Raw genomic sequence first — 14,416 nt, forward strand, 5'->3', positions numbered from 1 at the left:
TCCCATCCTCGTGATGAATGACACTGCTGAGGAACAGGAGGAGATGGAGCCCCAGCTGAGGTTTCCCGCACCTGCCACTCCATGAGGACACCGTGGGCACCGCTCCGCACCGAACCTCACCCCACAAACCGCCGTCCGGAACTCCTGCTGGGCAGGGGAACGCGGGATTGTCTTGGGATGTGCTCCATGTCAAGCTGAGGGGCTGCCAAACGCACACGATGGAAGAACTTTTCCTATTTCTTATTTACCAATACATCTCTTATCCGTGAGCTGCAGCTACACATCAATGGCACAGAGGTCCAGTGGCTTGCGCCAGGGGTGAAAGATTAAAACCACCAGCACATCTCATAAAATGACAATGACACATTTCACCAGCATACCAATCACAATGCACACGAGCATTCCAAGAGAATCTAAAGGAATTTATTTCCATTTATTTCCTGTGGCATATAAGTCCATAATTCTTTCCGATGAAATTTCAAACCTATTTTCACACCAGATAATGTACTTGCATCTTATCCAAAATCTGCAAAAGTACTTTGCAGGAAGGCATCTATTTATAAGTAGTTCTAGTATGACCTTTAATAAATCCTGATTTAGTTTGGAAGGGCACTTTGTTGTCAATATAGTTACTCACAACAGTGTCTCTGAGAAGACAAGATCCACCACTGGTGACACAACTCACCTCTAAAATAAAGACCATGGCAGAGGCATGGAAGATCCGTAGGCATCTCCAAAACCCCCTTCCAGCTCAGTGCAGATGTTGCCAGTGTTTATATTTTTTAAACCAGTGGGATATAAACACCTCACTATAAACACCACTGAAGTTTTGCTTTTCTTTTCTTCATTTTGTGTGTTTATTTTAGTGTTACAAATGTTAACTCCCACAATAAGGAAAATAGCAACAGATGTTTAAGCTAAACAAAGACTGCTATAGTAGAAAGTGTCCCTTAGGCTCTTCTTCTGCTTTTGAACTACTAAAGCTAAGATCTGGTTAAGTAACAATTATTGGAGAAGAGGGTGGGGAAAAAGGGGGCTTGAAAGAATCTTCCGTAAATATCAGGCATAACTATAAAGAACTGAATTAATGAGCCAAAACTACAGGTTTTTTTGCCTCAGTCAACAAAACACTCAGGAACACGTACCATGTAAGCAGCATTTTATGCAAAACTTCATGGTCTTCATCAGAAGTTGTCAATCGCTTCCAAGCAAATCCCTGGTTACTACAGAGAGCAATTAAAATGCTCAGGGATCCTGCAAGCAGTTTTTCTTTTTTCTTTTTTCTCTTTTTTTTTTTTAAACTAGTTTTCTTGCTGTAATGAAGAAAGCATGGGATAAGAAAGATCTTGAAAACTCCGCTCTATTGAATCCCAGCTCCATAATTATTTAGTACTGCTGGGCAAAGCTCAGCCTTCTGTAAAATAACTTCATTCGAACAAATATATACATATTTGTGTAGGAAAGAGTAAGAAATGCAACTGGGATATTAACAGTTCTACAGGAAGCCCCTCCACTTCCTGAAGGAAAGAAATGTGGCCATGCCGATTTAATGGAAGAAAAGAGGGTATTTGCCAAAGAGAAGTCCAGCTCTCTGCCTTCCGGCCCAGTCCTTTTCTGAACAGTGTGAACAGATAGCTCCTACTCCTGTGTACGCTCCTTTTTGTTTCTTTCCTGACAACTACAGCAAGTTTATTTTCCAAACGAACAAGGAAAGCATTCCTGCTGAATCAGAAGAAAGGTTCCTGCAACGCTTGTGTGTGGCTACAGCAAACACGGCTCCCCTGCCAAGCCGAATTAGCTCAGTGGTGCCTTTCTTTCCAGTCAAAGTCAAGCCATAACCACTGCTTCAAACTGCACGTACAGAAAACTCCACCAGATTAAGAAACGATTTTACCCAGTTACCGCGGGCACCTCAGAACGGGCTGTGGGGCCCGGACACGGGGGCAGCGGAACGCGGCACCGGCGAGACCCAGAGCCCGGCACAGGAGGAAAAAAAGGATAAAAAAAGGCCCCGTTTTCCAACGGGTTGTGTAATTCTTTCCCCAGGGCCGGGAGGTGGGGGGAGTCGGGCAGGAGGGGTGTGCGGGGCGGAGGAGGGGGCGGCACCGCGGGGCGGACAATGGGCCGCTCTGTGCGGACCGGGGAGCGGGCGGGGACGGGCCAGGGGGAACGGGAACGGGGGAACGGGGGACGGGCCGGGGGGGGAGCGGGGGGGACGGGCCCGGGGGGGAGCGGGGGGGACGGGCCCGGGGGGGAGCGGGGGGGACGGGCCCGGGTCCCGCCGAAGCAGCCTCGCCACCTAAAGCCGCCTCCCGGGTCCAGCAGCGGCCGTGCCCAACTGCTGCTCGGCATTCGGAGCAGAACTGTGCGTTAACTCTCACGCCCATCTTACAAACTGGTGCTTCTGCAGCTACAGAAATGATCAACAAAAAACTTACCTGCCATAAAAGCCACACGGTCCTTTAGACTAATCTAACTGAAGTTATCTTTAAGAAAAAATAATACGTTAACACTAAAAATACTACTTGTAAAAAAAAAAAAAACAACAAAAAAAACCAGAAAAATCACATTTAAAAAAGCTCGTCCTTTTTACAAAGCCTCACAACCAACAGCGCCGATTTCAAGAGGGGAAAAAAAATCACTGTCACACAGGACAGAAAACACAGCCGACAAAAGACGCTCGGTGAAATGAAAGCGTTACCTTCATAGCAGAGAATGCCGATATTGTTGTTCATCTTGTCCAAGTACTGGTAGTTCAACAGGTCCATCCTCATAAACAGCATTTATCGGGCTCGCCAAAGAGACCAGCTCGTTCGCGTTCGCCCAGGCTCGGGAGCAGGAGGCCGAGCAAATGGTGCCGAGCAGCTCCCGGCTGCCCCAGCTCCCCCGGCGCGGGCCCGGCCTCCGGGTGATCAAAACAAAGCGACGAAAGGGCCGTCGGGGGGACTCACACACACGCACTCGCCTGCCCGAACTTCGCAGAACTGCAGCCCGCGGCGCCCCTGGCTACAGAGCGGCCTGTCTGGAGCTGCTCACGGCGCCGCTCAATCGAAATTAAAGAAAGAGAAGAGAAAGAGCAAAGCACCCGGCGCGGGGGGCGGGGGGCGGACAAAGCGCGCGGAGCCGCGGCCGCCGCGCGCCCGCGCTGACAGCAGCCGCGAGCAGTGACGCCACGCGCCGGCAGCGCGCATGCGCCGCGCATCCCCGGAGCGCCCGGGATGTCGGGGATGTTTTGTGCACAAGGTCAGGCGCTAAACGCGCCCAGCGCAGGGCGGGGCGGGGCGGCGCGAGCGCGGCGGAAGCGCCCCACAGAGCGCCCCGGGCGGGCTGCTGAAAGCCAGTGCTGAACCGCCCTTCGCTCAATCCCCTGACACAGCGCAGGGCCGCTGCGCTGAGAAACAACGCTGTTCTACAGTAACGGGACACACAATAACATTAAAGAACAGAGGCAGAGCGGGTAGATGTGCTACAGTTCCATCCGGACACTAAACTAAACACAGCAGATCGCGGTGTGCGTACTCAAATTCAAAGGTATTCTATACCAATGCTTCAGACAGAACCAGACGTTTAAAAAGGCGTCAAGAGACGTCTTAGCCCCTTAAGATACAAACGGCGATAAAGATCCATACCTACAACACCAACAGAAGAGAGGCATGCTTATTCCGTGTGAGATGCAAGTTTCTTACGTAATTATGCCAAAGCTTTTGGGGAAAATACTTCTGATATGTACAGTTTTTAATATAGATAGCATCCCTGAGTTTACAGTCATGCAACACAGGTTATGGATGCTTGGGAAGAATAAGAATAAATAAATAAAGTAACATTAAAGAAAGAAGGAACAGTGGGTATGTGTGTATGCATAGAGACAGGTACTGTGTATTCACACAGCTCCAGTTCCACCTATGTACTACCACATCTGATTTCTAAGGGCTCCCAGCAGTCGAACATCCTGTGTGCTGGATGCGGTCTGCCCTTCTGTGGGCATCGCAATGCCTCGTGCTGCTCAGACAGATGTGGGGGCAGAACATCTGGATGGGTGTAACTCACCTCAGAGACATCAGTTTGCATTTCCTGGGGCTGATCAGCACCTGAAGTCTGATCTGACAGAACAAGAGAAATAAATACTGGAGAAGTTTGGCCTAGGACAAACAAAGATGCTAACAGAGTTCTAATCTTCCCTCTGCCCCGTGGCTTGGAACATAATTCATCCCTGCCATCCTGGGACGGAGAATTTTAATGGTGCACACAAGCAGACTGCAAGAACCAGGAACAAACTGCCATTTTCATGCTAAGAATGTCTCTCCTCTGTCAGAGAAGGGGAAGATATTCCATTACAGAGGCAACTCACACAGCAACGTTTTGTCAGGCATTTTGAAAAGTACGGCTTGAATGTTCGGGATGTTTCAGTGAGACCAGGTAACCCAGTTAAAGTTATTAGTCAGAAATAGGAATAGGACATTTATCTGCAAGGAAGATTCCCCAGAACCCAAATAAGGTGTCTCCTCACTTCAAATACAAAAAGCCTTGTGTGTTGTCTACTTATACATGTCCATGTCCACTAACAGTGCTGAATTCAACACAGCAGGAAACAAATTACCTGCAAGGAATTCAGCATTGCTGGGAAGATGAAGGTCAAGAAGCATTTATTGATTATTTATATGCAAAAAGGGCGCTCTCCTAATTGAAGCGCTATTCATCTTTAAGACTTTAACATGGTGTAAAAGCTCACCAGCACTTAATGCCGAGGTAACAGCACATTTCGTGGATGGTACCTAATAAAAGTGCTGCAGTTGTTTTCTTGCCTCACAGGATTTGTTACCATCAAAGGTGCAACCCCATACCTCCAGACTGAAATAGTGCATGGTATTTTCTAGAAAGAAAAATCTTTTGAACAAAGAACATTATCATTTTTAGCAAGGGGACTAGGAATTTTACACAGCAGATCGCGGTGTGTGTACTCAAATTCAAAGGTATTCTATACCAATGCTTCAGACAGAACCAGACATTTAACAAAGGCGTCAAGGGAAGTCTTAGCCCTTTAAGATACAAACTACGTAATTATGCCAAAGCTTTTGGGGAAAATACTTCTGATATGTACAGTTTTTAATATAGATAGCATCCCTGAATTTACAGGAATACAACACATTTTATAGATGCTTGGGAAGGATAAGAACATACAAGTATTTAATCTTTCCAGTTTAAAATACTTATATTTTTGTGGGACATGCAGGTGATGAGGAAGTAAAGTAAGCAATATTCTTATGCCTTGCACATAATGGGGCAAGGCAGTATAGTTCAAAGTCCTCTATACATTCATCTCTGTATTCAAAGATACATGTTTCTTCAAGTTGTTTGGAAATTCAAGGGTGGGTATTGTCTACAAATCACTGACTGCTCAGTACTGCTGTCCAGACCCCAATAAAGAAGTAAAGATTTCTTTATTAGACCAGTAGTCACTGGTTGACAGGTTTTTAGACTGTAATTATCACTTTCTCATATGAATGGCTTTCAGCAGTACAGGATACACTATGATTAACGCTTGTCGAACATTGCATAATGAACATCTTAATATGCTTCACATTAAATAATAATAAACCGGTAACAAACACTGGGACCTTTATGAATTTCTAAATTAAAATATCTATACTGAAAGTAAGGCAATGCCTAAGAATGAATAGGGGGGAAAATTATCAATGTAAATGTATCTCAAGCATTCTGAAACCAAGCTCCATTGATAGGAAAACTTTATTTGAAAGAAAACAGCTCAACAAATCCAAGTCCAGCAGACATTAACCTCGAATACTGACAGGCTGACTGTCAAGTACTCTGTTCCTGCCAGCCAAGAGTTCCCAACTGCTCGATTCAAGCTGCTGCTCATCAAACCTTCCCCAGTCTGAGGTACCCGACACCCAACTGAACTCATCATCAATGCATCCGCAGGCCAGGTGTGAAATACACAACAAAACAAGCTACTAGCATCACCCCAGGACCTTTGTTAGTTCATTCTGTTCTTCTGCGTGTTGATAGTTGCAAATACAATTATGTGCTGTGGCATCTCTGCGTCATATTCACTAGATTACTTCCTATGGGATTGCACACACTTATTCCGTAAGGCAGATAAATACCCGTATCTCATATAAAAAGCGTTTAAAACACTGGAACAATAGCATCCCCTAGAGGTAACTGAAAATCCACGTGTCTTTCTGAATAACTGCGGACTTAACATCAAAGTACATTAGATTTTATTCCAATTAGAGCACATAGCAGATGAGATGGTTCAATCTCTTCATGATCATCTGATTGGACAGCAACCTAAACTTAGTCTGCACACAAGACTGTTTTATCACACAAGTATTGTGAGGCAAGGAAAGCAATCGAGACATAAAAAAGGTGGTGGGAAGCAACTGGTGTGATGGGCCCAACCATCCAGGTTACTGGTGCTGCAGTGCAGGGGCTGCTCTGGGCAGCAGGACCAGCATCTCGGCAGCTGCAGCACAGCAGCGCTCACTGCAGCACAGCAGCTCTCTCACTGCGGCACAGCAGCGCTCACTGTGGCACAGCAGCTCGCTCACTGCAGCACAGCAGCGCTCACTGCAGCACAGCAGCGCTCACTGCGGCACAGCAGCTCTCACTGCAGCGCAGCAGCTCTCTCACTGCAGCACAGCAGCTCGCTCACTGCGGCACAGCAGCGCGCTCACTGCGGCACAGCAGCGCGCTCACTGCAGCACAGCAGCGCTCTCACTGCAGCACAGCAGCGCTCACTGCAGCACAGCAGCGCTCACTGTGGCACAGCAGCTCTCACTGCAGCACAGCAGCTCTCACTGCGGCACAGGAGCGCTCACTGTGGCACAGCAGCTCTCTCACTGTGGCACAGCAGCTCGCTCACTGCAGCACAGCAGCTCTCTCACTGCGGCACAGCAGCTCTCACTGTGGCACAGCAGCTCGCTCACTGCAGCACAGCAGCTCGCTCACTGCAGCACAGCAGCTCTCACTGCGGCACAGCAGCTCTCACTGCGGCACAGCAGCTCTCACTGCGGCACAGCAGCTCTCACTGTGGCACAGCAGCGCTCACTGTGGCACAGCAGCTCTCTCACTGCTCTATCAGCCGCTCTCACCTGATCACCACCTGGCGTGCAGCTCAGCACAGGGACCCCGGAGCTGCGCAGACATCTGCCCGGCCGAAGCCGCGGTGCGGATGTGCCCGTGCGTGGTGAGAAGAGCATTTTTCAAAACCTGGTTTTCAAAGAGTCCCAGTGCATGCTATTAACGCAATACACTGCCTCTTCAATGCCAATAAAGTTTTGCTACTATAAAAATATATAGTCCTGGCTTGTTTGAGCAATAATATAAAAACAAATCCTTATAACTAGGTATTGTTTGTTTACCTGAATTTTTGTAGGAAAAAAATGGCAATTCCTTAATATATCAAGCCCATAATATGAGATTGGACAGTAAGAGTTCATATGGTATTTACAGCACTTAAAAATATATATTGAGTTGCTTCCGAATAAATATTTTAGAGTAAGCTACCACGGAGCTTCTCCTTTCTGCTTCCCAAAATGGTTTGGGTGCAGTTGTACGAACTTAGTCTACACTCTGGGCCATTCAACATCTTTTAGGGGGAAAATGCATGACACTGGCTGAAAATCGAGGTGGTAGAAGAACAACGTGTGAGCCATTCGCTTGGAGAAACCTGCAATTTCACCCTTGATGGCCATCAGCAAAGAGGGCCTATTTCTCTGATATCGAACACTGTACAGCGCTGCTCAGCGTAATTCCATTTTTGAACAGACAAAAGTATCTGCTGCAGCTCCTGAGGTCAGACGGGCCTTTCTGATGCACCACCTATGAGCTGATAACTCAATACGCTACGAGGAGAAGCTGGAGGAATAAAGCAAGAGGACTTAAATACAGGTTTTACCTTTTTTCTTTAACTAAAAACTGAGCAAATTGTAGTGAATAGCTGCTAGGTGGCGATGTGCCTGAAGGAAAAATGCTGCTTTTCCTTTTCCACTTTTGCACTTACCACCTCTGGTTTTATTCTTTCACAGGAAAAATGAGTAAACAGAAATTCTTATTAAAGCAAGATGCGGTTTTTGCTTTTAAATACTTCCAGATGTGATACGGAAATACAGTTGCAATGCATTAAACATGCAGGAAGCTCAGAGATGCATAAGGAAAATGACATTTAAAGTTTCTTGCAAAGAGCTACCTCAAGAGCCGAGCCTCTCCGTTCCACATGGAATAACGCGTAACTAAACTCTTTACTCAGCGAGTGAGATACCACAAAATATGCCAACTTTATGTACTTTTTACGAAGCATTAATTAATAATGATTGCACCAGAGAACAAAAGATATCCAAGCATGTGTTCTTCCAGATCAATTTATTTTTTTAAACAAAAAGATTCATTGCAAATAGATTTCAGTGATATCAAACCACCTTCTCCCTTCCACAGCCTAAGGAAAGGGAAAGGGAAAGGGAAAGCGAAAGGGAAAGGGAAAGGGAAAGGGAAAGGGAAAGGGAAAGGGAAAGGAGCCCCAGCAGGTAGAGCATCTCTGAGCTAAAGCTAGCACACGTCTTCTTGTTTTACCTGTCCTTTATTAACCAAAGGTTTTGGCAACACGTCAGACATTACGGAACACAAAAGATACTTTTGTTCTCATCAGTGGAGTTCCTCAAGTTTGAAATATTAGACTTATGCCTACTATTAAGTTGTAGCAAAATCATTTGTATATTTCCTTTCATTCTTGTCCCACCGTCACTTATGCCATCCTGTTCCAGAAGTGCTGCCTAGCAAGGCGCTGTGTGTGTGATCCACAGGTGTACTGAGCTGCACCTGCAGCGCTGACCTGCAGGTAACCCGCGTTCTGCAGCCGCCCGTCCCCTGAGGAACCAAAGCCAGCAGCCATCCCCTCCCAGCTCCAGTTCCCTACTGGCCTAATGCGAACAGAACTGCCAGGGAATCCACAAACACACCAATGCCTGAGAATACCTCGAGCTGCAGGCTCTTCTGGGCCCCAGGAGCAGGCAGCAATGGCTTGCCGGGACTGCGGGGTTTTTAAACGCTGAGCTGTTCCGCAGTTGTTACTCTATATTACTCACTTCTCTGAAGGCACAGAGATTTTTAAAAGCATACCACTCTGAACGCTCCCCTGCCCACAGTGGAACAGCTCCCAGGAGGACTGCGGGGCAGGACACCGTGCGGCGGGCGGTGCAGGCTCTCAGGTGAAACACGGAGCAGAGCTCAAGAGCTCCTCACCTGCCTTATCTCCTCCTTCGCCTGCCTACTCAAACTGCACAGCAGGCTTCCCAAGAACACTCTTCATTTCTCAGCAGTACCTTGCAATTCACAAGATGCTGCTGGTTTTCTCTTTTTATTCTCTTAAACTGGGCTAACAACACTTCGAAAATGCAGCAAGAACACGTAGCAGATAAATCTAGTTTATCTACATTGAAAAATTGTTACTTGCTAATTAAAATCTTGATAATCCTCCCTGCTATTTGCATACTAATTTAAATTTCTGAAGGGTTGATGATAATCACAAACATAATTTATCTTGAACTACGAAGAGTCTTGAACGTGGCAGAGCCTCCAGACGCAAACAGTGAAGTGTTAACCTTGCCATGCACTAATATTGTGTTAACAGGGCAAAGAAAATACATTTTCCAGTCTAAGAAATGAGAAAAGAAAGAAAAAAAAAAGGGGTAGGGAAAGAAGTGTATTAAAGAAAAAAAGCCCATTTTAATTTAGCTTGCTGTTCAGGCATCTAGAACTCTTTTTTTACTTAGAATACTTAGGAGCCAGACCATGTTTAGCAGTTGGATTTCAAAATGACTGTTCATATCCCCAGCTTTGGGAAGAAGAAAATCCAGTTTCGAGAAACCACTAATCACAGGGCTCAGAAATAAAGCAAAGAGCTCGAAGGCTGCTGAAGTCTTTGGAAGGATTCCCCATGCACAGCTCACTTGGCGAGACATCGGACATGGTCACAGGGCTGAATTCAACTCCGATGTCAGCGCATGGAAACGTGCCGCAAAGACCAAGAGTTACACACAACACCGGTAACAACCTCATCAATGAGATAAAACCATGAATAACAATGCAAAGAAACAGGCAGTATAATCCATTGCAACTTTTGTTACAAAACAAATTCATTTTGGCTTTTAAACGTTAATTACTTATCCTAGATTTCAGGATGAAAATGTTAGTAAGTACCTATTACAGAACTCAATTATGTAACTTGCAACTTACTCTTTCATTGAATGAAAATGAAATCTCATTCAAGTTCTAAGACTATTCCTTTCCAGATGAGGGTCTCGTTCTCTGCTACATAAAAAGTATTTGACCTTCATAAATTATCTTACCACACTAAAAAAATGCAACAAAACGAACTAAACATACACGTCCCAAGTTGCAGTGCTCACAAAACCCAGAGAACGGCGCCTTTGCTCGAGATGCTGATGGATCTATTGTCCTCTGCATCGAACAGAAGAAAACAGGGAAAAATTATCACCACATTCGGTTATGAAGTGTTACCCCTGCACTGCTTAAAGCAGTAACACAAGAAAGAACAAACACGTTTTAACTGTATATGTTTTATAGGTACACACATGTGCATGTGTGTGATATTATGTTACACGCATGTCAAATGTTTAAAATTGTATTAATTCCACTGGCTACTACAGAGAACACCCTTCGCTGTCTGTAACTACAAATTTACAGGCCTCAGAAATATATGTGCATATATATACAGTATATCACGTATATACATAAGAATATATAATATATATTATATACAATAATATGTAATATACTACTCTATATATATCTTCCCCATCAGCCCCTTCAGAAGGGAGAAGCTCTCGAAGCCGCCAGTGCTCCCTGTTGCACGCTGGGCCCTGGCAGGGGTGCTGTGGTGCCACTCCAGCGGATCACAGCTGGCATTTCTCATTCGACAGGTACACAAGGTAAGACATTTTTCCTTCCAGAAAGACTATTTTTAGTCTCAAAATCAAACCTAGAGACTGCTGGAAGGTCTCCATCAAAACTCTCTTTCAATGGAAACAGCATTAGCTTTTCTTACCGGGCTTTTGCCTTCTTTTGCCCCCACAAATGGAAACAAGAAGATTTAAATCATTATTTCACGTTTTACGTTTAAAAAGACACTTCTTTTAGTTGTTACTGACTTCCAGCTTTCTGACAGAACAGCAACGTCTCGGGAATTCTGTTTGCACGTATCTCCCGTGTCCTCGCCCCTTCCTCCGGGAACACCGCGGGCACCATCACCGGCTGTAACAGAGGCAACTGGTGCACAGCACAGAAAATGTAACAGCGACACGGGGCTTCCAAATGCAGGGCTAAAAATGGCATTTTGAAACCCAGCATCAGCTTTTGATTTACCATAAAGAAGCCAAAGTTTCCCTTTGATGCACGCTGCCCATGCCACAGATTTTACTCACCCGGAATCACGGACTGCAGTTATTTGAGAGCGAACGCGAGCAGAGCACAAAGCTTTGTCAGGTTTTAATCACCTGCTCGTTTGAAATCCAGTTTCTAAGGAAAACCTTTGTTATAAACCAGACCTCGTGTCACTCTCCTGACCCCAAACCCTGCGATAGTGGGCAAGCTTCAGCCTCACAGGGCCCTGCGCCCCCGTCCTCCCTCTGCAAACTGCGGGAAGACCGACCGCAGGTAGTGTCACCCGCGGGAGGAGAAGAGCAGCTTGTCCCTTCTGGCTGGTGGCAGCTGGCACTGCCAGGGCTCAGCAGGAACACCCAGGCTGGCTGACCCCATCGCTGGGGAGGGAAAAGAAAGGTAGAGCATTATGAAAAGGATCAGAACTACCAAATTTTAATGACAAAAAGTGTGGATGGGTTTCTATTAGATGGAGATTTGCTATGGAACTAGCCAGGCCCAAAGAAATCTCAAGGCCACTTCGAAAAGCTGAAAACAGGACCTGCCATGGGAGAGAGGCATTTCTACGATAATAAGGCCTCAACATGACGTAAATCAACAGACCTACCAGCAGTGAGACTCCAGTGTGTGGACATCTCGTGAACACAGATGATATCCAGTTAGCGAATGCATGCTTGGAGCGTGGACGTGTGATCAGAGAACAGTTGCATACATAAGGAGGATTGTTTCTGTAATAAATGGCTTTGAGTGATTCACATTGAATTGGAATGCTCAGTCCTTTATCGTTCCAACAAAAAAGGACCTGGGTGTACAGACGTTTGGACAGATGTCAGGTCTTTTCCCAAGACTCATATCCACCACCTCCTTAATTCCTGACATTCAGTGCTTCCCAAAGATATAAATATTCTGCAATGACCCCAAAATTTCCTCAGCCTTTTAAAGTGCTGCCCATCTTAACCTCCCCTTCCATTTACCTACAAGCTTCTTCCAACAACCTCAACATCACCCCTAATCAAGATACTTTCTCCAGCTGCCCCACATTCCATCCATCTCTTCCATCTCATCAGTCCCCAAGCCTCCCGCCTCTCTGCAGCCCCTCAGCACCCAGCCCTGGACACCCCCTCGCACTCCTCACCCTCCACCGGCTCAGCTGCTCGGTGGCTCTACTTGTGGTCACAGCCAATCCTGCAGCGATAGGACAGGCCCAAGCACAAAGACAGTCATGAGGTGCCAATATCCCCCAAATGAAAGGGCAAGTCCCAGTTTTAGCTTTATACCCCCTTATCCCTCTCTGTCTTGAACCTTTGCCTTTCTCTGAGCGACACGTCCTCTCAGCCAGAGGAATAAGGAATCCAGATAAGCAACATGTGCTTCTATAACCTGGTAATATACCATCGTCTTCCCAAAGTGATGAAAAAAGGCAGAATTGCCTTTGAGAGACTAAAAAATGGCATTATTTTGTGACAGGACCCCTAATGAGAAATAGGTCCTAATGGTCCCAGCATCTTCTGATGAAGACCCCACTGCAGGTCACACTGCCCCGCAGACAGACCCCAGCTGTCAGAGGTGAGATTTACTGTCTAAGCCCATCCAGCCCCTGCATATTCCTTCCTCAATAGACTGAAGAATATCACAATGTATATTTTTGGGTATGGTATTATAACAGAATCCAAACAGTTACTTCCTATTAATATAATTACTGCATGTATTCCACGCACTGTCCTCAGTGCTCACCCATTAGCTGCCAGTGTCATCTGCTCTAGTCACCAAACCTGTGCTACTCACACTGCTCATGCTGCAGAAACCAGCCCAGGGCACCCTCTCATGCATTTAAAAGATATCAGCATAAACCATGTTTATCACAAATCTGCAGGGCTATGTACCTCGAGGGCAGGAGAAATAAAAATAACTCTTAAAAGGCAGCTCTAGGCCAGCCGCATACAACAATGCAGTGCGTCACTCCAGCACGCACAGCAGCACTGACAGGCTCGAGGAAACCCACAGCTACGATCCACTGTCCTACAAAAATAGAATGAGATGTTGCATAAATCTCATTTGCTTTTAAAATGCTGCCTAAATCTGTCTAAACTTACAGAATGCAGGTCATCAGCGTGGGTTGATAACACTTTAGATGGACATTCTACAAAGCAATTGTTGTGTAATGATGAATCCCACCCGCTGGAGAAGCTTCTGATACCTGAGTATTACCATTCCTTTTCTTTTTATGCATATAACACACAAGAAAAATGATGCATTACTGAAGCAAACATTTTCTTTCAGAGACGCTGACCATGAAATTTATTAGCATCACCAGGCATGTTATACATGCCAGGGTTATCAGCGTGCCTTACAATGAAATAATTGTACAGGCAAAAACCAGTTAACGACTTATTTTCCACACTTGGCTTGTAAATCAGGAGACAACATACAACCACAGCATGCTGGAAGGTTGCGGTGATTAGGACTGGTCCCAGCGGTCCCCTTATTCTCCATAAAGCAATGACTAGATTGCACAGAGACAACAATATCTGTCTTGAGCAAAAATATTCTCTTACTGTTAGTTGTATTCATACAAAGTGAGTATCTACCTATGTCAGGCCTGCATTCAGGAACTTTTAAAAAATCACTTTTTTAAAAAAAAAATACATTTGCAGTTAGCGCCTTTTCTTGGAAAAAGATTCATTTCCATAACAAATTATGGGTTTTTTTCCTAATTACATCACACAAATGCTAAATAAGGATCCTAATATCACTGACGCTGCTATATTGCAAACCTTATTAGCAAAATCTAACTAAGAATATGAATGTATTAATTAAGACGTAGGTAATGAGCATACACCAGTGTGGAACTGGAATTCAATTGTCCAGGCATCTGCTGCACAGAAAGTACCGCGCGCTGCCCTTTCACAGCCCGGCAACTTGGCGGGATGGAAGAGACGTTGTACTTAACTCTTCAGTTCTTCCGTCCACCCACAGCGTAAAATTGCGGCTCACACTC

The 14,416-nt window shown here is 45.6% G+C and overlaps 1 protein-coding gene across 2 annotated transcripts in view; it reads right to left on the bottom strand.

The window, feature by feature from the left end:
• VGLL4 (vestigial like family member 4) overlaps positions 1–14,416 on the bottom strand; it is an 89,523-nt gene that overhangs the window by 44,305 nt on the left and 30,802 nt on the right. The window contains exon 1 of one of the 2 annotated variants that reach the window (XM_080350480.1): positions 2,702–3,193. The exons of the other annotated variant lie outside the window; for it this stretch is intronic. Within the exon in view, the coding sequence (XP_080206606.1) occupies positions 2,702–2,783 (82 nt within the window). The 5' untranslated portion in view covers positions 2,784–3,193. Of the gene's footprint in view, positions 1–2,701; positions 3,194–14,416 lie in introns of those variants that run through there. 2 annotated transcript variants of the gene reach the window in all.

Source organism: Nesoenas mayeri (genome assembly GCF_963082525.1).
Source record: "Nesoenas mayeri genome assembly, chromosome: 10".
Taxonomy (NCBI): Eukaryota; Metazoa; Chordata; class Aves; order Columbiformes; family Columbidae; genus Nesoenas; species Nesoenas mayeri.